Here is a 27,129-nt window from a genome sequence, read left to right as displayed (position 1 = left end):
ACTCCAGGAAATCGTACGAATGATGATTTCTCTGCTGATAGTAATAGTCCAAGCGTTGCCAAGTGGCCCTGAATGGCATTTACTGCTCCCTGGCCTATTCGTGTGAGGCGCCGATGGTGGTAGCCGGAGACCCATATGCAGATATCATCGGCATATATAGATATATTCACTGGTGTTCGATGGTTTAGTACTCTTGGGGGGCTAGCCATGGCGATGTTAAACAATAAGGGAGATAAAACACTCCCCTGTGGCACGCCGCGAAATATATCTATTTCATCGCTCAAAGTGTTACCAAGACGGACTCTGATGTGGCGATCATTGAGAAACGTATGTATGAAGTGCAAGAGATGACCCGTGAGGCCTATAACTTGTAACTGGCTGATGATGGCTGTTGGAGACACCTAGTCGTAAGCCTTGGAAACATTCATAAAAACAGCAAGTGTCGACAGGCCATCCGCATTGTAATGTTCTATGTGGCTTAGCAGGTCTAGCACGTTGTCTTGAGCGATTAGACGCTGGCGAAACCCAGTCATGCACGGCGGTAATTTCCGACCCTGCTCGACATACCAAATGAGTCTTGTACACGCCATCTTCTCCATTAGCTTCGCTGCACAGGACGTCAGCGATACCGGTCTGTACGAGTCCAGAGCTGCAAGATTCTTTCCAGGCTTGAGAACCGGTACCACCCATGCTACCTTCCATAAATGTTGGATATCCCCTCTGGCCCACACTTTGTTAAACAATGCCAGCAAGTCACGTCGTTGCTCAATCGGTAGGTTCGTCAGCATCTGGTTACTGATACGGTCAGGTCCCACCGCACAGCGACGTCGGAGGCTGCTCATAGATAGTTCCAACTCTCTCAGTGTAAAAGGAGCATCCATCACAGGCGATAGCGGCGGAGGCAGGTTGGTTGTGCCGGCTGACCTTCCAGAAGAGTATACTTGGGCAAAGGCATTCGCAAGACAAGCGAGCGTCTTGCCTAACTTCAATGCTAGGGCTTCAAAGGGCTTGTTTGGTCGAATGTTTCCAGCAAGGTTATTGACGTCCCGCCATATCCTTGGAACTGACATGAAGACCGATAGGCTTGCGCAAAATGCTGCCCATTGATCTCTTCTTAGTTTCCTCGTGTAATGTCAAATCACCGCGTTAATTCTGTTATATACTGTCTTTATTGGTGGTGCGCCCTTCGTCCTCATCAGCCTCCGTTCCGCTCTTCTACGAGCAGCGCATAGATTTTTTAGCTTTAGATCCGGAGCAGGGAAGTGGTCGTGTAGCTTCAGCTCAGCGGTAGCGAATCTCTTGCTACGTGGCATGTCCGCGAACAGGTCTCCAGATGATTCACTTATTAGGCCGTCCCTGTATGTATCCCATTGCGTCACAGGACAGGATTTTCGGCCATTGGTTCTATATCCAGCAATGTTGACGAAGACAGGATTGCACAATACTAGGTAGATATACAGAACAAAAAGCACGCGATATTTGGGAAGCGTGTTGCATTCCTTCGCACGCAAACGCCTGCGTCAGCGTACCCTCTGTTTCACTGCATAGCTGCGAGATTAACTACTTGTCAAAAACATGTTAACCTGCTCTGACGACGCGCGCATTCCCTTCCCGGAGCAGAAACCGTGTTATTTCTGGCCTTTTGCGCTGAACCAGTGTATTCTGTATGTTGTTTTCCCAGCAATAAACCAGTGGTTCTGAGTTCAGCGCCTTGTCTGTCTACTCACTTCGTGCCGTCCTAGCGCTGTTTGTTCCCGTCCTCATGGTGTACCAACCAGCCCAGACCAGCACACACCTTTAGAATATATATATATATATATATATATATATATATATATATATATATATATATATATATATGTAGCGGGGTTCTTGAAGGCAAGAGCATTGAAGGCGACAGATCTAATGCCTTTCAGAATGTGGCGCACTTTGTCTGACTCTGGCATAGAAGAACTCACACGGCGGCAAAGCGCAAGAACATCCTCTATGTACGATGTGTAAGACTCGCCTGGCTGCAGTTGGCGAGTATCGAGGATTTTCCTTGCAATGGTAGAACGAACGGCCGGTGTACCAAATACTTGGCGCAGCTGCTGCTTGAAGGTAGCCCAGTCAGTAAAGTCTATCTCGTGGTTGAAGAACCATGTCTTCGCCACACCCGTCAGGTAGAAGGAGACGTGGCGGAGTTTGTTGGGGTCGTCCCAACGATTAGCGGAACTTACTCGCTCGTAGTCGTCCAGCCAGTCCTCCACATCTTCTTCACGAAGACCAGCGAAGAGATGGGGGTCACGCTGGTGGCTGCTTAGGATGTAAGGGGTGGCTGGTGGTGTCAGAACGGTAGTGGTAGAAGTGGAAGGTGGTGCGTCCTGAGACATGCTAGCGGACAGTGGGCGCAAGCGGCGGCCTGAACGTAGCTCCAGGGGGTAGACTGAGCGGGCAGAGGACTGAGGATCGAAGAGCTCCTCCACCACTTATGACGTCTCTGTTGGCACGACGTTTATTCGGCCCGAGTACTTGGGAGCGAACCAGCAAAAGCACACACTCGATGATGATGATTATCCCACAATATATATATTATAGCGTGAATACAATGCTCGACCATGTGTGGTGTTTGATACAGCTTCGCTGGACATTCACGTTCGCAGGACGGGGGACGGCCAATTTTTTTTACCTGAATATTTGTTTCAGTTGCTGAGGCAAGTAATATGTCCGCCTCCTTGAAAAATTGAGCTCAAGTTCTAAAATTGTGCTATCTGCCAGAGACGATTTCAAAAAATTGTGCAACGCCTAACAATGATCACCCCTATACTGTTATCCCGCTTACATTTTTTTAGAGATATAGTTCTGATTCTAAAGTGTTTGCTGTTTCAATATTTTCTGGTTTAGTTGGAAGACGACAACCTCTACATCTTATCTTTTTGGATAAAAGACTTCAACTTTCAAATAATTTACGTTTGCCATGCTGTAAAAATTTTGCAAATGTGCTGTACCCTCAGCGTAAAGTATTTTGCTGCAGGCATGATTCACGGTAGCGAATACATTCTTGCAGGAATTAAAAGGTAAACTAATAGGGAAACAGCCCCGGGAGAGCAACAATTACCGGCTGCGGTCTGTGCTTCATGCGAACGACTCGAACCACACGCTCACCTTTAACGAAAATAAATGAAATAAATATTGCAAACTAAATTTCTCAAAAGAAACGTGGTCAAATTTTATTGCGCCGCCCTTAGGCTTACGTTACAATAACTTCAAAGCGCCATTCTACGGGCGCACTCTTCGACCAGGCGATTTCGTTTGACTTTTCCAGTTCCAGTCTTCGGTAGTGTCTCCATGAAAAACACCCCTCCGTAAAGGCGCTTGTTCACAGCCAAGTTATCTGCCGAGAATGAAAGGTAAACGCTGTAGTACAATTTCACAGCGTGTTTTTTTTTTTTAGTCGCAAAGAGGTGGTTGCTCAATTCTAAAATTCATTCTACGAGAAGTTCATCAGCGCCGACCAATTCCACGTTTTTGTGAGTACGGCGCGGCGAAACGTAACTGCTTCGGCAGTCGCCGATGGCAACATCATAATTACGAAATTGTGTATGGATGATTTCTCAGTGTTACACGTAGCTGTAATAACGTCAAGCACACAGCTTGAGTCACATTAATATAAATAGCTGCAGAATGGTAAATGTTTGAGCTAGCAAGTACAACATTAACAAGATTAAACTAACGCGAAGCACACGGCAGGGCAAGAAGGCAATGAACAACACGAGCACTTTCGTTCCCCTCTGTCTCGCCATAGTTTAAACTTTTTTTTTTGCTAAAATAAAAACTCCACAAACATACGGTGCAACTACTCTGCCAACAACCGCGCTCGTCGCTCGCCCGCACCGTCTCTTATCTCTGCCACGCGCAAGCAAGGAAGCGGGAAGCCAGCGCCGGAGGGAGCGGGGGGGGCGCACTTCTACTCTGCCAACAACCGCGCTCGTCGCTCGCTCGCACCGTCTCTTATCTCCACACGGCTCTGACCTTTATGCGCCGTGCATTCGCCGCTCAGTTTCCGTTGAGGCGATAGACCGCACGTACCTTCGCCGCTGCGGCGTATCCGCTTGCTGCCAGAGTTTTGACGGTCATGTTTGTTTGTGCGCGCTCACACCACGCTTGTTCATTCAGTTCGTAATAGTCGGGCCGCATTTTCCAACGCACGCTACACATGCAATGCTGCCCGGATCGGCAGTGCAGCGCTACAGGTGTGTCCCTTCGCACGCGCTGCCCACGGGAAGCGCTTCTCATCAACACCACCATTTCACACGCGCCTTCTTGTGGTCATCGAGTCTCTCTTCATGTCGGTCTACTTACGCCGCAGCACACCTGCTTACTTAATCAGCTCATGTTTACTACAATTCATATTGCTACCAAAGCCGCTCACCTTACTTCGTATGATATTGCTGTGTTGCTATCGCATTCATTGCTTCGCCCTTAGGGCGAAACTGTGACATTTTTTTTCGTACTCTCTAATGTGCAAGTATGTACCATTGTATTTACTATAAAGTTCGATTATTTGCCTCCTTTAGACGATTGACTCAGGGGGTCGTGCTGTGTCATGTAGTATAGGAACGGTAGGCGCCGAACACGGCTAACGACTCTGTGCTTCAGCTTCTACAGGTACTATAAAATACTATAGAAAGATGACGCCAACGCATCGCACAGTCAGATTCATTAATACCTTGATAATAATTTATCTACACCTACACCAACAATAACTGCTCAATTTAAAGCAGGCGCTAAATAAGCCTTGTCCATGTATCCGATATCCGCGACTAGCAACACTTTGGATAATGTGCCCCCAAATTGGGTACCACAACATGTACTGACACTCGAGTCAGTAGCTTCCCAACAACCTCCATCGTTGTCTATGAGATGAAGTTTATTTATTTATTTATTTATTTATTTATTTATTTATTTATTTATTTATTTATTTATTTATTTATTTTTTTATTTCTCAAATGCCCCTGGTGAAGGTATTACACGAGGAAAATTTACGAGAAAGTCAGTATGTTGACAGTATGACAGTAGTCAGAATATGTTGCAACATTGTTTCGGCGAGCAGAACGCGAAAATAGTACTCAGTGTTATATTACTGCGCGATAGAGAAGGCTTCTCTATATATAGGAGTTCGCAGCAAGCGCCTTAATGTGAATGAGGAGTTAACCCCTTCGCCGCCATGAAAAAGCTAATCTCGCATTCTAATGCATCAAGATAATAATGAGCATAATTGCAAGACATTCGCTCCTAGTGCCAAACGTTTGCTACCTCCCGCACATAGAAGTCACGGCGAAACAATAGCCACGTTCATGTTTTGACGCAGAAGATACAAGTCAAAACTATGAAAAGCACAACTAAGACCAGAATTTCTTAATTTAGTTCTATTGTCTAAGTCGGGCGGGCCTTGACTCTCTGAGGGGCGGAATAAACTTCTGTTCAACAAGCAGCACTTAAAACATGAATCGCAATCTTTCTCTTCGTAATAGTTTTTTTTTCCTCTCCCTTCATACAATATGAACTGTGCTATTGTTGTATTTTCAACTGTGTCTTAAAAGTGCTTATTTCTGCGTGCTAACTTTTGCTCTTCTTATAAGGCATTTTCTGATTTATTCTAAGCCCCGCTGCAAGGCTGGCCGTTGTCTGATCAAACGGAGGCGATTGCTGTGGAAAGCGAATTCTAGTCTCAAGCGAAGCGTGAATTCTGGGGTGTCGGTGTATGCATTTGGTATGGCTTATACTGGCGATACCGCAGGCCGGTCCGACAAACCTCTTATCCGGACGCAAAGTATTGTAAAACTTACGAAAACTGCTATCACGTACAGCCGAGAAAGGAAAATTTCTCTTCTGTCTTTGTGGTGGAAAGGGTGTTAGTAAGGAAACGAATACAGCCGAACCCGGATATATCGAATCAGAAAGGTTTCACAAAAATGTTCGATATATAGTAATTCGATATATAAAATAATAGGCCCTGACGCAAACGGTGGCTTACCGACTGGTGCGTCCAAGGGCCGCTAACTTACTGCAGGCGACTCGGAAAAAAAAGCGAGCACGCTTTATTTACCTGCAAGAAATTGCTGGATCACTTTCAGCTTGATTGCAAAGTTCAAGTTGATTCTTTTCTTTACACTTGCAGCGGCCATCGCTTGAGACTCACCCACACGATGACGCCACCAAAATCGGAAAGAAGGAATGTTCACATTCCAGGTAGCTCGCGGGCTAGCCGAACAGCTCGACGGGGCTCAACTGACTGCACATACAGCCCACACGGATCAATTGACTGCTCATTCTCTTCACCTCCAGGTGCCAGAAGACGTAAACGTCTACAAAGAAGTGCACCTTGAGGTCCTCGGCATGGCGCCACGTTCGATATATCGAATGTGCTAGTGAACGGGTGCACCAGCCCTATCCATAAGCATGGGATTTTCAAGGATATTTTACAGCTGTTCGATATACGCAATAATTCGTTATAGGTGGGTTCGATATATCCGGTTTCGACTGTAGAGACAAATCCAGTGGCTCTGCTTCCTTAAATTAGCGCATATTATTAAATTTGGTTTGTGTGGGTCATCTGCCCGAGAACCATTCTAAGACTGTCCATTCATGTGTAAATGCACACTTTCAAATCATACGGAGTGGCAATTGCCGTGTTGTACGCAACAATAGCTGCTATTAGCGAAATTCCTTATCTGTGTAATGCGATGAAACCCAAATAAATGAAGGAGATTCGAAACGCTGATTATTTCACGCCATAAGCGGCGCGAAGTCGAGTGGCCTTAAGTAGCTGGTGCGCAAAATGCGGTGCATTAGCACTGTTTTCGAAACATCCAGGGCTGCACTCCGTGTGACGCACTTGTTGTAGAGATACCGTAATTTTTAAAAACTTCGTAGCGCACTGTACCGTATGGCACCAACCTGAAATCGTTGCTTTGATCTTCTGGGCAATGTCATGAGCCTGATGTTCGCTGGTACTTGGCTGCTTGAGCACTACTACCGCAGCCGGTGCCTGTCCGTATTCAGGATGTGGCAGTCCCACTACGACAACCTCGGAGATGTACTCCGAGTGCTCTTCATAGAGCAGCTCCTCTAGTTCACCGGGCACCACCTGAGTGTCCATGCACTTGATCATTTCCTTCAGCCGCTGTACAATGTACACCCTGCCATATTCGTCGTAGTAACCGGCATCTCCTGTACCGAAAAAATGTTGTTGTTGAACAGAGGCGATAAACGGCGATAAAAAAGCTTGTATTAAGCAAATGGTACAGCGAACTGTTCCAGAATTATGCGGACAATGTTAGCACAGAATGTCAGTAAAGCTAGTGCTTGTGTTCTCGATGCACCTTAGGTCCAGCGCGAAAAAACAAAACATGAGAAAGCAAAAACAAGACTTGAGTTCTTTGTTCTGTCTCAACTTTCTCGGCTTTTGTTCCTTCAAGCTTTTGTTATAAGATATGCTTTCAGACAACAATGCGAAGTAACTTTCACCACTGCGTCAGTTTATTTCGCGCCAGGTTCGTGTCTTCACCGGCATGCAGTAACATCGCAGTAATGAAATTGGAAAAGCTGTACCGCCACTGTCATTATGCCGTGCTGTCAACACGAGCAACAGTGTGCGTGGAGCAGCACTTCATTTCGGAAAATATTGAAGGGGCAAAAAAATATACTTCCTCGTCGTCGCAATAGTGCTCCGATTTGACAGCTCGCTCCACACTGTACGAATGCCTCTTACACGGACAGAGTTGATCAGACGCACATGATGCTCATTGAGAAATAGCCTCGTCATATTGCTTCCTGGACGGGCTTCACAGACAAATAAATAAAAATATGAGTTGCACATACATTTTTGTCTAAGCTAACGCATTAGTTAAAAATACTTCGTGTCCCGAGTGTACTAAAGTTAATTACTGTACCTGACTTGCACCAGCCTTCCTGATCGAAGACCTCAGCGGTCTGTTTTGGCCTCTTGTAGTATTCCTTCATTACCATTGGAGTGCGAAAGCAAATCTCTCCAACCTGGTTCGGTCCAAGCTTCTTTCGCGTCAGTATATCGACAACCTGCGAGGGAATATTTAATAGCTTGACGCCAGAAATCTTGAAAAAAAACTATCAAAGCTAGCTCTCTTGCTCAGCATCAGTTTTGTCAAGCAACTCTCCAGCGATGATTGTCAGCCAGCTTCGCTGGTCTCCCTGCAAACCCACAAGAACCTGCTGCTCAGATGAGGCGGTGAAGCTCTATTCCCTCCGACATGCAATAAAATAGTAATAAGTACTATGAATAATATTTTAGAGGCACACTTTTGTCATCTTCCTGTACAAAATATTTATGCACATAAATTTGTTCAAGCCATCGAGAGAGGTTTCAGTAGAACAGAACACGAAAGCCCTCAGGCCGTACTCTGTGTGGGTCTCCCAGCTATACTCAACCAAGCATATAAAAACAGAAAGAAAAAAACGTCTCCGATATATCATTGAGGTCTACGTCGTATAGCCATCTCTTTTCTACCGCAAAGGGGATAATGTTTGTTATCGAATTACCCGGCTATTTACGTTTTCAAGTCATGGTGTACTTTCCTTGGTAAAACTGTTAGTGCACCATAAGCGATCCCATTCAGTCGTTTTGATCACGCTTTTTGTGCTTCGTAATTATTTTTCCTACTCGCGCGGACTACGAAAAGCAGCGTGATTGCACGCCTGCGCGCAACGACACTAGCGGTTGCAAAACTTATTTCAAGGATCCAACTCCGCTCATTACCTGCCTCGGCAACCACCTGGTTATTTATTTACTTTATTTATTTATTTAATAATACTGTCAGCAGTAAGGCCGTTACAGGGTGAATGTGGATAATACAACTTAACAAATGTACAAAGTCACAAGTACAAACTTTTATACAAACCTAGTTCATCAACTAGAAACCAACAACCATCATAACACAATCATCTAGCGGCTGTGTCGATACAGGCCGCAAATACAACAGATTTACCGGCCAATACACTCACAACAGTAGGCTGGGTTTCAGACCAAATTATATATATTGAAAGGGGGATTTATTGAGACTCGTCCGAGGGATCGCAAGTAGCTTTGTAGGCACAGTCCTAGCTGTTGGCATCCGTAGCTAGAGCTCGGGTCTCGCGCCGAAGCGATGGCAATGCCCACGGCGCCTACATGCATGTTCCCCACTACAATTGCCCCCGCTGCAAAGGTGAGCCATCCTGGCGACCTAAGGTGATGACACGATGAGGGGGTCGTGGTACGGCTTCAGGCGGCTGATGTGAACCGTCTCGCGGCCGCGGCGGCGCTTGTCCGAAGACGGTGTCAGCGGTTCGACCACGTAGTTGACAGGCGATGTACATTCGACGATCCGGTACGGACCCTGATATTTTGGAGCAAGCTTTGGGCTAAGGCCTGGAGATTGGAATGGCAGCCGAAGCCAAACGTGAGAATCCACGGCGAAGGACTGTGTTGGCTGATCGTGGTAGCGGCGATCTTTTTGGATGCCTTGGGTATCCGATGTGAATGAGCGAGCCAGTTGACGGCACTCTTCAGCATGTCGAGCAACTTCTGAAAGCGGGGTGAATTCAGAGGCGTCCGGGTGATACGGAAGTACGGTGTCAAGGGTAGAGGATGGTTCACGTCCATAAAGAAGAAAAAATGGTGAGAAGCCTGTGGTAGCCTGAGTGGCGGTATTGTACGCGTAAGTCACAAAAGGGAGGACGTCGTCCCAATTGGAATGATCCGACGCAACGTACATTGTGAGCATGTCACCAAGAGTGCGGTTGAACCGTTCCGTTAGACCGTTAGTCTGTGGGTGATACGCCGTAGTGGTGCGGTGAATAGTGCGGCACGCTGCCAGTAGCTCATTAATAACGTCCGACAAGAAGACGCGGCCTCGGTCGCTGAGCAGCTGTCGCGGTGCGCCGTGCCGTAAAATGAAATGCCGTAAGAGGAACGCTGCGACATCGCGAGCAGCAGCCGAAGCAAGAGCAGCAGTTTCGGCGTATCTTGTTAGGTGGTCTACTGCGACAATTATCCAACGATTGCCGTGAGCAGTGCATGGAAGGGGCCCATAAAGGTCGATCCCGACTCGGTCAAAAGGACGTGCAGGACACGGTAAAGGTTGCAGTGGGCCTGTCGTATGAGGAGTTGTCTTGCGTCGCTGACAGGCTGCACATGACCGAATGTATTTGCGCACATAAGAATACATGCCTCTCCAGTAGTACCGCTGGCGGAGCCGCTCGTACGTTTTCAGGACGCCAGCATGTGCTTGTTGTGGGTCGGCGTGGAAATAAGTGCATATGTCGGAACGCAAATGGCGAGGGATGACGAGCAGCCATTTGCGACCGTCTGGCTGATAGTTCCGGCGGTACAAGATGGCGTTCCGCAGCACAAAATGGGTGGCTTGGCGGCGAAGGGCTCGAGAGCATGTATCCGTTGAAGAAGTAGTTAGAATGTCAATGAGAGACGCAATCCACGGATCCTTTCTCTGTTCAGAAGGCATGTCAGAAACAGTAAGCGCAGCAACCGGGCAGTCCGTGGATGCGGGTTGCGTGTCGTCGGATCGCACGGGTGACCGGGAGAGGCCATCCGCGTCAGAATGTTGACGCCCGGAGTGATAGATGACGCGAATGTCAAATTCCTGGAGTCGAAGAGCCCAACGTCCAAGACGCCCCGACGGGTCTTTCAGTGACGCAAGCCAGCACAGCGCGTGGTGGTCTGTCACAACGTCAAAGGGATGGCCATACAAGTAAGGGCGAAATTTGCTTAAAGCCCAAACTATAGCCAAACACTCTTTTTCGGTTACAGAGTAATTGGTTTCTGCCTTTGTGAGGGCACGACTAGCGTAGGCAACCACATATTCCGGGAAGCCAGGCTTGCATTGCGCAAGGACGGCTCCAAGAGCAACGCCGCTGGCGTCCGTGTGAACTTCGGTCGGAGCACTCGGGTCGTAGTGACGGAGAATGGGCGGTGAGGTAAGTAGACGACGCAGAGTGATGAAGGCTTGTTCACATGCCGGAGTCCAATCACGAAGGTCACCAGGCCCAGCCAGGAGCTTCGTCAGAGGTGCGACGATGCAGGCGAAATTGCGCACAAAGCGACGAAAATAAGAGCAGAGACCGACAAAACTTCTGAGCTCTTTCACTGTAGTCGGCCGCGGAAATTCTGCGACAGCACGAAGCTTGTCAGGGTCGGGGCGGACGCCGTCTTTGGAAACGACGTGACCAAGTATGGTCAACTGGCGGGCTGCGAAGCGGCACTTTTTCAAGTTAAGTTGAAGGCCGGCGGTGGCAAGGCAAGTCAGAACTTCGCGTAGACGAGTTAGCTGAGTGGTGAAATCAGGGGAGAAAACTACTACGTCGTCTAAGTAGCACAAACACGTCTTCCATTAGAGGTCTCGCAAAAGATTGTCCATCATTCTTTCGAATGTCGCAGGTGCATTGCATAGGCCGAATGGCATCACCGTAAATTCATACAGGCCGTCAGGCGTAATGAAAGCTGTCATCGAGCAGTCGGACTCATCCATCGGGACTTGCCAATAACCCGATCGCAGGTCCAAAGAAGAAAAGAATTCGGCACCATGTAGACAATCCAGGGCGTCATCTATACGCGGTAGAGGGTAGACATCTTTTCGTGTAATCTTGTTAAGGCGACGATAGTCCACACAGAAACGAATCGAGCCATCTTTTTTCTTAACCAGTACCACGGGAGACGACCAAGGACTACATGAAGGTCTGATAATGCCACGTTCAAGCATGTTCGAAACTTGCTCAGTAATGACACGACGCTCGGTGGATGACACGCGGTACGGTCGCTGGCGTAATGGTGCGTGTCGCCCCGTATCAATGTGGTGAGAAACGGTACTTGTGCGGCCTAATGACGCTTGGTTCAAGTCAAAAGAGGCGTGAAAGTCAGTTAAAAGGGTAAGTAGGTGCTCACGTTGTGTCGGGTCGAGGTCATCGGCAATAGAGCGACAAAAAACATCTGGTGAGATCCGGTCAGATGGGACATGGGGCGTCAGTGCTGTTACGTTAGTTGTAGCCTGGTCGTCGGCAGCAGGGAAAGACACAATAACGTCATCGTCCACAGTCTGGATGGTGCCAATAGTCTCGCCACAGCGCAAAGCCAAAACGTGCGAATTTGGGTTAGAAACCAGTATTTCCGCAGCACCATGGTGAACCGTGAGGAGGGCGAAAGGCAACGATATAGGGTGGCGGCGACTGAAGACGGAAGCGGGTGTGAACAAGACCGTCGCGTCGGCAAGCGATGTGCATGAAAGAGGGACAAATACAGCACTGTGTGGAGGAAGGTCAGTGTCTAAAGCTACACAGATCCTGCTAACATCAGGAACTTGCAAGTCGTGAGTTGGCAAATCGCACAGAACGGAGAACTGAACCTCAGCACGTGCACAGTCAATGACGGCATGATGGCGCGACAGAAAATCCCAGCCGAGAATCACATCGTGGGAGCAACAGGTTAGCACAAAGAATTCAATCGAGTACAAAATGTCTCGAATCAGCACCCTGGCAGTGCACATAGCGACGGGCTGAACTTGTTGAGCGGTGGCTGTTCGAAGCGATATTACCGAAGCCGTCATGGTCACTTTACGTAATAAACGGCAAAGCTTTTCGCTAATCACGGATATGGCGGCACCTGTATCGACGAGCGCAAAATATTTGATGCCATCCACTGACACTTCAATAACGTTAGCGGGGGAGAAGCGAGGACTTCGATTTTCCGACGACGACGCAGTTCGTGCCTCAGGAACTGCGGAAATCAGTTTTCCGCCTCAGTACTGGCGCTGGGCCGACGACGCATAGGTGAGAGGGAGCGGCGGCGAGGGGAAGGCGAGCGACGAGCACCAAAGGGCTCGTACTCCGGAGCTGGTACGTCATCAGCAACGTAGACTTCCGGTGGCGGCCGTTGTGGCATACGAAATGGTCGGAATCGGTAGTTGGGGGCTCGCGTGGTGCCCATGAAGGCCGGGAAACGCCGGCGGCAGAAGCGCGCTACATGTCCCGGGGTGCCGCAGGCGTAGCATATGGGGCGGTTATCAGCAGTGCGCCAAGGATTTGTATCCTGCTGTTGTGCACCGAAGAAGTGAGCCGCCGGCTGCCGAGGCAAAGGCGCAGGAGAGAACAGCGGCGGGCGAGGCGCGGAAGGCGGAGGAGAGAACACCGGTAGGCGAGGAGCCCGTGCAGCCGCCTCAGCATACGTCAGAGGTGCGGCCACGGGAGCCGGCTGAGACGAAGATGGAAGAGCTTCGGTCACTTGCTCTTGAATCATCTGCCGGATCGCTGGAGCCAAAGAGTGAGAAGGCTTCTCCGTGGTCGGCAAAATGGAGAGCTGTCGCGCAACCTCCTCCCGCACAAATTCTTTTATCTGAGTCAGCAAAGTTGTCTGGTTGTCGCCAATTACCAATGCTGCTAGCGAATCTTCCGTGGGTGGTGGGCGTCGAGCTAAGATGCGTTGTTTCCGTAGCTCGTCAAAACTTTGGCACAAGTTGATGACGTCAGCTATGGTACGCGGATCCTTCGCTAACAACATTTGAAAGGCGTCCTCATCAATGCCCTTCATAATGTGTTTTATCTTGTCCTGTTCAGCCATTGACGAATTCACCCGCCTACACAGGTCATTGACATCTTCGATATAGCTGGTGAACGTTTCACCGTGAAGTTGCGCGCGCCCACGTAGGCGTTGTTCAGCGCGAAGCTTGCGCACAGCGGGACGCCCGAACACTTCTGCAAAACTGGTCTTGAATGCAGTCCATGTGGTGAAATCGTGTTCGTGGTTTCGGAACCAGAGGTTCGCGACGCCGGTAAGGTAAAACAACACGTTATGCAACTTGCTGGCGTCGTCCCACTTATTGTGACGGCTTACCATCTCGTACGATGACAACCAATCCTCCACGTCATGATCATCGGTGCCGCTAAAGACGGCAGGATCACGCTGGCGCAACACACCAGAAACGATGACCGCTGGAGGCTGAGGTGTATCTTCCTGGGCGGTGTCGTCAGGCATGGTCGTAGCAGTTGGGAGCGTCCGGCTTCGGAGTTCCAGTTTTCGAGGTTACCCAGCACTTCCATCAAATGAAAGGGGGATTTATTGAGACTCGTCCGAGGGATCGCAGTAGCTTTGTAGGCACAGTCCTAGCTGTTGGCATCCGTAGCTAGAGCTTGGGTCTCGAGCCGAAGCGATGGCAATGCCCACGGCGCCTACATGCATATTCCCCACTACAATATATATATATATACATATATATATATATATATATATATATATATATATATATATATACATGGTGTTTCATTTTAGCTGCACCAAACCTTTAAAAATAGCCTGTGGCAGATAGCACAATTATAATCCTTGATCTAAACTACGCGATGACGCGGCCATTGCTTCCACGAGAAGTCAAAACGCCTAATTGAGTAATTAGCATGATTACGCTAATTAACTATTTAATTTATGATTTTACGGCACATCTTTCAATCTACGAATTGTAGCCGCTGAGTTCGCAAGGCGTATCCACTTGGAACGAATTCTCAGGACCTAACCAGTTTCGAGATAATAGTTTTCAAAGTGTCCGACGAAATGCATGGGCGTTCCAGTTAACTTTGTGCTTCAATGCTTAAAACAGCGTTTTCCTCAAAAAGTTAACTGGAACGCCCATACATTTCGTCGGACACGTTAAAAATTAATATCTCAAAACTGGTTCAGTCCTGAGAATTGGTTCCAAGCGGATACGCCTTGCGAACTCAGCGGCTATAATTCGTAGATTGAAAAATGTGCCGTAAAATCATTAATTAAAAAGTTAACTAGCGTAATTATGCTAATTACTCAATTAGGCGTTTTGATTTCTCGTGGAAGAAATGGCCGCCTCATCGAGTAGTTTAGATCAAGGATTATAATTCTGCTATCTGCCACAGGCAATTTTTTTTAATTTGGTGCAGCTAAAATGAAACACCCTGTATATATGCACACACTCGGAGCCTCCGCTATAGACATGACAAGAAAGACAAGAATATGACAAGACTTTCTATTCGGATAAGTAACGGGACAAACAGTGTTCAAAATTGAGAAGATTATCTGCTTAGAAAAAAAGGTCCTGAGGCAAGTCATTCCATTCAGCTATTGTTCTTGGAAAGAAAGAGTACTTAAAGGAGTTAATTCGGGCCGTAATGGGTGTAATTTGATCTTTGTGAGAAGTTCGCACAGCTCGCGAGGAACGCTGCTTCAAGTAGAAGCTTGTGTTTAGGTTGAAGTGATAATTGCGTAACAGATAAAGAAACTTTATCCTGGCGACCTTTCGTCGGTTTGAAAGTGAAAGTAAATTTAGCTCACGGATCATGTCAGTCACTGAATCTCTAAATTTATATCTAGATAGAATAAACCTAGCCGCCCTTATCTGAATTTTTTCAATCTTATCAACTTGGTCTGTCTCATGCGGATCCCATACGACGCTCGCATATTCCAATGTTGGACGTACCAGTGCGAGATAAGCGGTTAGTTTTGCTTTTGTGGAGGCAAGCTTCAGTTTTCTTCGGATGAACCACAACTTCGATTCGGCTTTTCAGCATATGTTATTGATGTGTATGCCAGTTTCGATTTGAAGATATAGTGACGCCTAAATATTTGAAATGGTTGACTCGTGTTAAAAACTGCCCGTTCATTTCATAATCAAACGATAAAATATTTTGGGTTTTGTTTGTAATTGTAATACCTCAAGTTCTTGCATATTTAATTTTCATTTTGTATGCTGTGCACCATTGATCAAAAGTGTTTAATGCAGAATTTAGTTTGAACTGGTCTTCTTGCTTTGAGATAACCGAGTAAATTAAGCAATCGTCCGCGAATAGCCGGACTGTAACATGAGGTGGGATAGAAACTACAATGTCATTGATGTAGCATAAAAATAATATGCGACCTAGCACAGACCCCTGAGGGTCACCTGAGGGCACCCCCAGGACGTCAGATTTGGCGCCATTTACCTCCACAAACTGAATTCTATTGGTGAGGTATGCTTTTATCCCCAACACAGTTTACACCAAGGTCAAACAGCTTATTAATAATCTCTTCATGTGGAACACGGTCAAATGCTTTAGACATGTCTAAGCAAATTGCATCCACTTGAAAACTGTCGTTCATTGCTTTAGAAAAGTCGTGCAGTGTTTCAACAAGTTGGGTTACAGTAGATAACTTCCGTCTGAAACCATGTTAATTGGGATCTAGCTTTTTGGTGTCCTCAAGGTGCTCGGATAAGCAGTTTGCCAAGACGTGCTCAAGTATTTTGCAACAGGTACAAGTGATAGAAATAGATCTATAATTATGAGAGATGTGCTTGCTTCCAGATTTGTGTACTGGTACTATTCAAGCCTGTAGCCAATCATTTGGTAAGCAATGTGGCTCGAAAGATACCTTAAATATGACTAGTAAATACTTAGCTAGCCATTCTGCGTATCGCCTCAGAAACTCATTGGGAATAGAATCAGGGCCAGGCGACTTTTTCGTGTCTAAATTAAGTAGAAGGGAAAATATACCTTGTTCCGACAAAACAACACTTGGCATGTCAGATGGCAGTGCGGACCTTCCTGTACTGCTATTCGGAGGCGAAGTAGGAAGACTGAACACAGAATGAAAATAAGCATTATATCTGTTGGCGATTTCTGATTGGTCAGTAATAAAACAACCATCCGTTTCAATGAACCTCATTTTTTCATATGGGGGTGAAAGGTGACGCCAAAAACGCCGTGGGGGAAGTTTTCATGAATTGTGTGAGCTTTTCTGAAAAGTATGCTTCTTGCGCTGCCATCAACTTCTGTTTAAGCATCAAAGAAAGGTGCGAAGTTTCATTGGGATCCTTTTCTCTCCTGCGTTTTCTACGTTTTATCTTACGTTTTAATTGGATGATCTCACGAGTTATCCAGGGATTATGCTTTCTGACTATTTTATTTTTTTGAGGAACAAACTTTTGTAGGCAATAGTTGACAATGTGTTTAAACTTAGTCCACAATGTACTGACGTCATCCTCCACATCAAATGAGTCTAAGGACGTTTCCAAATAGTCTAGGATGCTTACATCGTCAGCTTTTAAAAAATCTCTAACACAAACAGTTGGCCTTTTTTCATGTTTTGGTGGTCTGAGCTGTTTTAAGGAAACTAAGACAAGCTTATGATCAGAGAGGCCTTCTTTAATGGACACGTCAAATTCAGTTACTTTACTGCTTATAAAAACCAAGTCTGCAGCATTGATTCTGTAGTTGTTTCTATCCTTGTTGCATGTTTAACGATGTTTAGCATCAATTGTGCCCACCTCAAGCGACTCCCAAAGGACATTCGGCAAATTGAAATAACCTGCAATGATTACTCTTGCTTTGGCAGATACATAAGTTGAAAGATGGTGCTGAAGTGACTCAAGAAATATGAGAGGGGCGTTGGGAGGTCTATGAACCACTGCAATGACAAAGGAAGTATCGCCAAGGTTTACCCTGCACCATATGCTCTCTGTGTTAGGAGATTCTTTCAACGGAACAAATTGGATTTCTTCTTTAAAAGTAAGTGCGACACCACCACCACGTGAATCGCGATCCTTCCAAATCATTTTACACGTAGGCGGTACCATCTCACTGTCAGCAATTTCAGGACGCAACCATGTCTCTGTAACTGCGAGGACATCTGGCTGATAAAGCATAATGCTGTGTTCAAGTTGGGCAGTTTTATTCAGGAGACTGCGTGCATTGACGTTTATTATCGTAAAACTCCGTTCTTCCGTCCTACACTGTCACGTTGTTTTACTATCAGTTGGGAGCGCTCGCTGCGCATTGGTGCGGCAGTGATTTTCGTCGTCCCAGACGAATACCTCCTTGTCAATGAAAATCCTATCATGTTCGAGCCGAACTTTTGCGCCTCTGTCCCATTTCTAGCTTTGCACTATCCCACAGTCTCTTAAGCTTTTGCAAAGTAGCCTGGGAATAGTCATTTGATGACGAATAGTCGCTGCCCTTTAGTTCCTTGCAGCTCCTAAATAAATTCATCTGTTCGTTGTAGTCATAAAACCTAATGATCACTGGACGCACCTTGCCCACGCGCTTCTGTCCAAGTCTATGTATGCGCTCCACTGTGTTAACTTTGACACCGACGCGTTCATGGAAGACATCCTGCCGCACCTTCTTCTTGAGATCATCAGTTGTTTCGCTAAAAGTTTCGGGTATTCCGAATACGAGAAGATTATTTCGACGGCTCCAGTCTTCCAACTCGGTTGTTTTCTTTTGCTGTGAACGGATAGTAGCTCCCATTTCCTGTAACAATGTGTCAAATCGCTCTGCATTTTTGTGCATATTCGTTAAAGTATTCTCGATTTCTTGCATCTTTTCATTAACTTTAGTTGCGTAGTCAATTAATTGCGTAGGCTGCGAACATCACGCGGGACACGCAGCAGGTGATTATTGGAAGTCCACACCGACAACGTTCCCATTTGTGTGTGAATTGGTTCAGAATGGGAATAATCTTCCAACCGATGCCACACTAAGCAATGCCACATTGTAAATGAGCTGATCACGTGCCTTTCACGCCTTCGCATCCTCCTCCCGCACGATTCCCATTATGCGCCAGAATCGTCATGTGGTATTATACTGAGAATTCGCAACCAACACTCCTCACATGAAATGCGCTGAAAACATTCCTGCTGACAACCTTGCCCGTATCTGCTGGTTGTGAAACATTTATCTTGAGGTTTGAGCATTTACAAGCAAGAGAGAAACACACATGATGTCTAGTCGTCGCATTGCTCGTCTGTTTCCAATAAACATATGCTTTCTCCACTCGGAAATGCACAATGTCTGCTAAGTAGATGCGGGTTCTAGCCGGCAGCGTCCTTACGCGTACCTGCCACTGCAGCTACTTCTTTTGAACAACTTCACTGGCGGTGTTTAATGGCGCAAGGGGCACCTATGGCGAAAGAGCGTCATGACATTGGGTAATGCATTGTACATGTATTGTGTATGCAATTATCAAATGAGTTGCAAATGGTAGACGTAATATGGTTGCCAAGAGGGCTGATAACTGGTCGCAGTAAACTGCGTAAACTATATAAGCATCAAAATATTGACAATAACTCACGATATGAACTATGAACATAAAATTTTCGTTACGAAGAAGGGATATAAAATGCATACAAGCACTACTGTCTCCACAGCGCTCTTGGAGTTGAGCGCTGAAAGACATCTGCTGTAAAAACTGATGGTACTGCAGTTTCGAAGGCGAAGCTGTCTTGCACATTACCCGGCCAAATTATTTTTATAATATTATAAAAGCGAGAAACTGTTTTCATGTGAAAAGGCGGTTTGTGACTAAGAAAAAATGCTGGGTGAAGTGAAATATGCTGACGATATGAAGAAAGAAGCTATTTTTTACGCTCAGTTCCTATTTCCCTGTCCTGGTCGAGGACATGGAGAACTGTATTGCTCTCGCCACGTGCTACGTACAAGAAATGGTGAGATCATTCGGACTGTCTTAGTTTCGTGCGGACCATGTACAACGTGGTTCTTGTGAAAAGACTTTCAATTGCATAAAAGAACTGAATGTTTCATCGATGCGTCCCCTCTTCAGGGAGCGATCAAGTAGGGGGAAGAGCATTTGCCATATAAACCTTGGAAAATTCAGCGGCGATGGTAGCGACCTGCCATCGCGTCCTACAAGGGGATGTTACAAGGTTAGAGGAATGCCAGCAGATGCCAGCCATGTATCGCCGTAATAACCTGATATAAAATACCCATGGCTGGATAACTACACCTGGTTAACCCTTGCCGCCCAGAAATTTGGAATGGAGTAGAAGTGAATAGAAGACAGGAAAGATGAAAAGACCAGAGCAAAAGAAGAAAGAAGATTGAAGAGGGGGACAGGAAAAGGTGGCTGCCGATTCCCTCCAAGTGGATCAGTCTGGAGGCGCCCTCTATGTTAAGCAGAGGCCAAAGATGTGTGTTGACTCTGCCAGGGGGCCTTAAACGTCCGAACACCCGGCATCGGCTCAACCCCCAAGATCCTCCTTTCCCGACACACGGCCAAGCCACGCACGGCTACACGCGGGAGGCTCCAATACTCATGTGCTCGGGTACGTGGTCTCGACAAACGCTAATCGCCTGCTGACGAAGACGCCCACGCCGGGACTTTGACATCCTAACGTCTCTGCTTCACAACGCTTCGGCATGAATCGCTTTGTTTATTGAGGAATGAGCAGCGACGTTTGTATACTTGGGCCCGCTCATATCCGGCTTGCCAACAGTACAGTGAGTGGCGCCACACTCCCAACCAGTTGGCGAAGTTCGCTTTTCCCGATACCCGTTTCACATCAGTCCAGGTAGATACCCTAGGACCATTCACGCCTTCCAAAGGGCTCCGCTATATTCTTACCAATATTGACAGATTCGCCCGTTGGCTTAGGGCGACGCCATTACAAGACATTACGGCCGAAACCGTCATTCCGACCCCTGTTTACATATAAATTGCCCATTTAGGCCTAATGTCCGAGATAAATACTACTTGCAGATTGGCCTTCCGTGTAATGGCCCAATTACGTTTCGATAATACCTACTAAATATCCTGATAATACTCGTTTGCTCAACTTCTAGGGAAAAAACGTTCTCTAAGATGTTCCAACTGTGGTTCTCTCGCAACAGAAGCCAGCGATGAGCGCTGCACTTCAAGCAAGAGGAGAAAAAATGCGACTACAAAGGAGTTCCTCTTCAGTTCAGCAGGGATGGCTGTTCATCAAACTTGTATGTAATGCGTTACAAGTAACCAAATTATTGAGAATGTTGCCCTTCTCTCAAATTTTGTAACGAAAGAAACGGATTTCAAGAGTCATTTGGATAGTAATTTCAGTACATAACATGGTAACTAATTACGTTCGTTCGTTACTCTTCTTTCTTTAGCGACCAATCTTTAAGTGCGCATAGCATCGTGTCCTGAGCCCACGTGCCTTTCCATTAAAGAAAATCTTGTAGTGCACCTTCTCGCACCACATCGTATTTTTCAAATGTGCTTTCAAATCACAGCTTTCTTTAACTGACATTAATTCCCCTGGTAGCAAGAACCCTTTCGTAAGGGCTTGCCAGGCTACGGGAGTTCGCTATGGCACGTGCACATGAGGACAAAGGCAATGGTGCAAAAACATCAGATAACTCTTGTAGACTCACCTCTTAACCGTGGTATTAACTCGGGAATTTAACCGCCTAATGACGGTTAGTTAAATTTTTCACTGTATTTTATAACGGTAATCTGCTGCATTTCGGCATTAAACAATTGTACTCTGCTCTCATTCTCGGTAACGAGTGAAAGCTGGCTGTTAATAAAGATAATAAATCTCCAGAGAACGTTAGCAACTCCCTTGCTTCCACCGGTGAACTTTCATTGGAGTTCGAGTAAAACTGGATATGACTGAGTTCACGCACGCATTCTCACTAACGGGTAATGACCCGTTCAAATTGCAGGGCATCCTACTTCAGCGAATTTTATGTGCAACTCATGACTTCTGCGTTGTTGTTTTTTTTTTCAGCTCGCGTACGTAAATCCAGAAATGCGCGTATTCGGTTGTCGACAATTAAATAGAAATAAGGAAAGCTTTCGATTAATCAAGTAAAAATATAATTACGAGCAGCCAACATCAGTATAATTGCACGAATGTTTACGCCAGCTCATGAACCATCTCGGCATTTCCAATGTCAAACGTCTGCCTTGCATTCGCAAATCAACATCTTGGTGGAGCGGTATTGCCACTCACTCGAGATTGCCAGCATGGCGCATGCTGTACCGAACCAAAGCATGATTAGATGTGTTCCCGCAAGGGTCTCCCATGCCAGAGACATATCTACTCTATTCCCCGTTCGAGCGCTCCACGTGTGCATGTCGCGTCTTCCTGCTGTACTTTCGTTCGCTTCATTCTCGACAACACGTGATCGCCAGCAGTACTTGACCAAGTGTTCGCCAGTATTCGTGCATCATCCACCAAGGCTCAGCGATGAGAAACGCCTCGAATATTTGGCACTCTTCGGGACTTTGCATATGTGATTTCCTGAGTAAATATCACTCGGACTTCTCCCCTGGGGTTGTTCACCAGCGCACATTACCTGTTAGGTAGCCTAGTGAAGACGTTTTCAATAAGTGCCAACAATCGCGACATCGTAGTGCCCAGTGCGCTTCTCAGTCAGGCCAATCTTCTCTCCGTGCATCATCTTTCAGCACCACTTCTATTATTCCGCGCTCGACCACATCCCCCTCCAAGCAACTAGAGCCGGCACTCGGCCTCTCGTCGTACCGTTCTGTAGCCCAAGCCTGTCTGAATAAGCAATGCAGATTACGGCTAGCCGCAATCTGCACGCAAGAAAATTAACAGAGGATAGCGATTTTAAAAACATACAAGTACAAGTCACAATGACAACTATATGGTGATACCTTTTTTGAGTACTCAAAGGGCCTAATTTGCGCTACTACGATGCACCCACCTTGATTTCCAACGATGGAGCTGGGAATCCAACGTCTATGCCAGTGACCGCGTGAATGGAAGGTGAGCATACGATCCCCATACACTCACTCATAGCGTATGCGTTCGTCAGACACTCAAAGTCGACAAACGCGCTTTGCGCTTCCTTGTAGGCTTCTGGAAACACGCCGCCTCCGATGCCGATGCGGCGGACGCCCTTGAGCGGGTTTCCCGAGCTCTTCATCTCGGCTAGAACCGCCCGTAAGTGTGCCGGCGGAACACTAATGGCGGTCACCTGAATGTAAGAAATAAGATTGCGAAGTAAGCTCTCAAAATGGAAGAAAGGGAAGTGGGTGGCGCTGCCCTTGCAATTCTTCGCTCTTTGCACGGAAGCCTGACCGCTAGCCTGACCGAGTTAGGATCATGTGTCAGCCAGCGCAGCTCAAGTAATCTTTACATTTATCTTACCTGTGTCAGTTCTGTCTACAATGGAAACGAGAAGCAGGAAGGTGGAGAGTGGAGACGGTCGCGTAATGGTTAGCGTGCCCAGCTCCCAAATTCCCATTGCTGCAGTTACACGGGCTCAAATCCCGCCGGCGGTGCTTGTGAAGAAAGCTTTCTGCGCCCGCTGGTGATGGTGAAGCTCAGAATGAGGCGGCGACCTGACGACGACGGTCCTCGTCAGCGTAGCAGAATAAACGGTCGTACAAGGCCAACCAAGTTTTTAGCACTTTACCGCTGCCACAGTAAAACACAACAGCGGCCAGTGTGCCTGATTTGGGCACGGTCAACCGATGTGTTTCGCACTCTTAACCAACAATGTGATATGCAGCAGAAACTCCCGTTACGGGTACCTGTCATTATATTGCATTATGAAAATATCAACCTTTAAGTGTGGGTCTACGTAACAATTTTGCGGCGCTCGTCTCCTTTTTGCAGAGGGTATAAAATCATTTAGATAAAGAGGGAGTTTGAAAGTTTTGGCTGCAGTTGGACAGACACATAATCCGTTGATAAAATTGGACTGCACTGCCGGTAACATTGACCAACGCGCATGTAAGAAAAAAAAAGCTTATTTCGAGTCTTCGAATGTAGTTTGTACTTTTGATTTATAACGAAGAGGGAAAAAGCTAAAAAAGACCTATAAATACGAATACGACCCTGAATCAGGCAAGAAGTCCGCAAGATTCACTGCAAAATGTAGTTTACACTTAGTTAGCCCTATAGCTTCCATGTTTACCACGTTGTCCAGTTTCTGCTGTGGTAAAGAAGAATCTACAAGCAACTGTAACATCTCCAACATTACAAAGGAGGGACTGGCATTCAAGCTTGGACACAGCCAACTGCGATTTTGTGCATTTCATGCCTGTTGGAATTAAGGCAAGAAATTTGAGCAAAACGATTGTTCTTACAATCCTTTAGGTATACCGTTACATTCGGCTTGCTAAAATCAGTCCTTTGCCCGGCCGCCAATGCTATGGTTTGAAATCACATTCTAATACATATTTATTGCAAGATTTTCTAATCGCTAGCAAGTTTACTGCATATAAGATGTATATTATCTTGTTTCACTATAATGAAAAAATTCATTACTACTCGAGCGAGAGGCTTCTGAAAGAACGACGCGTAAGTAAAATGTTCGGCAATCTCTATGGTATACTTGAGTGATTTAGACCCAGTGATAAAGCATCCAAGAAGGAATAACAGACGTGTAAATGGGGTTTATAGCACACATCCGTCAATGCACTTGAAAGTTGGATTCACATCATCCACATACACGTTGCAGACGATCCCGTTAAATTCGCTAAGCACGCTGGTCATGATCGTCTGAAACCATGCACCAGAATTTTTCCAACCGAAAGGCAGGCGGTTGTATTCGAAAATGTCTGAGGGAGTAACAAATTCCGTGAATTGCTTGTAGCCTTCTTGTAGCGGGATTTGCCAATACTCTTTGCAAAGGTCGATGCGGGAAAACCATGTACATCCGCCTGTCTCGTAAATAATATCGTCGATTCTTGGCATCGGGTACAGGAATAAATCAGTCTCACGGTTGCAAGCCTATAATCAGTGCCCATCCTGAAGGTTCTATCATCTTTGGGCACAACTGTGATCGGAGATACAAAGGCAGGTGTTGATGGTCGAATAATGTCACCATCTGCAAGCCTTGTAACGTTTGTAGCCTCACTTACTTTCGCTGTCGGAGGGTAAACTCCGATGCATATCAGCTCCGGTAACTGTGTCGGTACATTCGAACTCTGACCAACTTGAGACGTGTTTGAGAGTCTGCACACACATTCAACTTGAATGTCCCAACCAGAATGTCTACAGCGACCTAATTGCGCCATGACATGTTTATCTTTAATTTCTTCGTGTCAGGGTGTGTCACTATAAAATTAAAAGCGGCATGATGAACGAGCAGTGCTTCTACAGTTGTTTTCATTGCTTGAAATTCCACGCAACACGCATGTCCACTTGTCTAGTACTCAAGAACTTGACAAGAAAATTGACAACTTTGCCGCTGAAGACTTGATCTTGCGGAATCAGTAGCGAAATAACTATGCTAACTGAAGCTCCAGTGTCAATTAATACTACAATGACGTTTCCGTTGACGCTCATCTTTGCGTACAGCAGGCCTGCAGCGGACTTCGTCAAGTAAACTCTTTCTTTCGGTGTCTCCAAAAAGAATGAAAGGTCCGGGCTTACCAGCTCCTTTACTTGTCTCGGGTGTCGAGTCCTCTGTTTGGATGAGTGATTTTCAGCATAATTTGTTGAAGGGCTGCAGCCATAGGACGCCTGATCTTCCGGGGATCCAATGGTAAAGCTTCGGCTACTTATGTTGCTCATGGCCATTGGCTAATAAAACGTCGTCATGAACGTCTTTTATTGACTTTAGGAGTTCATCCAATGTCACAGCTCGTCTTATCATGGTTAGACGCTGATAATCCTTTGTCATTCCAAGAACAACCAGTGGCACGGTTGATGATTCCCGCCGGTCGGGGTCGGCTCGTGGCAAAAGCAAGCGTTTCTCATAGAAGTAGTTGATAATAGATCCTACTCGGTGCTCGAATGCAATGGCTTTTTCCCAGCATTCTATGGGATTCAAAGCGAAGTCTCGCAGAAAGCTAGCTCGCCATTCTACTCATGGTACATCCTTGTTGATCTGTATGCACAGCTCGAACCACTTCTTCGCATTTCAAAAAAGGAAATGACGCATATTATAGATGTGGTCACAGTCTGTGGTCCAATTGTTCGGCGAGCACGCATATTCGTAAATGTGAAGCCACACTGACGGGCTTGACGATGTCCCATCGAAAGGTTCGGGCTTGATAAAGTTCTTGCACCATCTCCTTTGTTGATCGGAGTCTTGATGACAACATAGTCAGAAGCTCTTGCTGTCCCTGCGTTTGCTGTTGCTGACGTTTCAAAATATGTTGTATGAGATGGCCGGCAGCTTGAGTTTCGCTTTTACCTACGGGTTGCCTACTCGAACGGTCAATCCAGCGTTGGAAGTCAGTCATGCGCATATTCACTCTGACTGAGCCAATAGATTCGATATTCTCAAGCATTGAATTGGCTCTATCTGCTAAGACGGCCAAGAAATCTGTTGTGCTGACCTTTTCAGTTAACTCGAAGGCATTGTCTCCATCTTCCTGGTAGTTTCTCACCAGTAGACGACCATCTTCATGTCAATCGATGGTGAATGACACCCACATGGTTCAAAACTGTCACTGCACCAAAATGTAACATTTCGTTTAATCAGATATCATTATTCCGGTCTTCTTCCTCTTGTGTTCTCTTGGTATGTCCTATGCACTTCTTTGTTCTCTTACACGAATGTTACATCTATCCATTCGTTACAATACTGTACAGCGTAGTTGTCAGCGATGGAAAGGTGCTAAGCGAAAAAAACGCAAGGAAGTCATGTACTGTATTTATTCGATCTACGAGTCAAGTACGGATAGTAAGGTCCCAGGCCCACAACACGGACGTTGGTGCAGGGTGCAACAATGACGACTGACAAGCACAACTAATTCCGGCGATGTGCGGGCGATCGAGGTGTGTCTGTCACATGAAGATTTTTGGTGCTGCTATTAACCAGTTAAGAGGGCACGAGCGATTTCACTTGTGTGATCAGCCAAAGCAGCACCACCACGAGCATCGAAAGTCGTATCAAAGATCGCATCTAAAGCCGAAAGTATATTCAGAGGAAACATGCATGCGTAGTACGTTAATGTCGACAAAAAGAAAAAGTGATTACTAACAAGCGGTGTCATAGAGCGTGCTGTTAAACGTGAATGCCCCAAAAGACAGGGCAACTTTCCTATCCCGATGACCAGCGAAAATCTACAACAGCAGCATGTCGACTAGCGTGTGATTGAGACTTCATTAAGGTCTTTGCATATATGTGCCGTGTCTAGCACGAGCGAGTAGTGCCTGCGATGTCAGTGAAGAGATAGCTGTGAGCTAAATCCATGATAAATACTCGAGGATCGCCTTATTGAACGCCGATGCCATGTTAAAGCCTGCGACATCTGTTGCGCCGATGGCGGTACCTTACCTTTGGGGGTATCTGGCAACCACAGTGATAGACACGCACTTTGCGAAAATTAACACAGGGAAAGGGCCAAGTGAGTGCAAA

The 27,129-nt window shown here is 46.4% G+C and overlaps 1 protein-coding gene across 1 annotated transcript in view; it reads right to left on the bottom strand.

The window, feature by feature from the left end:
• Positions 1-3,189: 3,189 nt before the first annotated feature.
• Positions 3,190-27,129, bottom strand: part of LOC119440282 (uncharacterized) — a 58,172-nt gene continuing 34,232 nt past the window's right edge. The window contains exons 7-10 of the mRNA XM_049662850.1: positions 22,513-22,785; positions 7,935-8,079; positions 6,940-7,212; positions 3,190-3,373 (exon numbers count right to left, since the gene is read on the bottom strand). Coding sequence (XP_049518807.1) covers positions 3,246-3,373; positions 6,940-7,212; positions 7,935-8,079; positions 22,513-22,785 — 819 coding nt within the window. The 3' untranslated portion in view covers positions 3,190-3,245. The remainder of the gene's footprint in view (positions 3,374-6,939; positions 7,213-7,934; positions 8,080-22,512; positions 22,786-27,129) is intronic.

The sequence above is a fragment of the Dermacentor silvarum genome, chromosome 2 (assembly GCF_013339745.2).
Source record: "Dermacentor silvarum isolate Dsil-2018 chromosome 2, BIME_Dsil_1.4, whole genome shotgun sequence".
NCBI lineage: Eukaryota > Metazoa > Arthropoda > Arachnida > Ixodida > Ixodidae > Dermacentor > Dermacentor silvarum.
The sequence above is the reverse complement of the archived record's forward strand: the minus strand, read 5'-3'. Positions and strand labels throughout refer to the sequence as shown.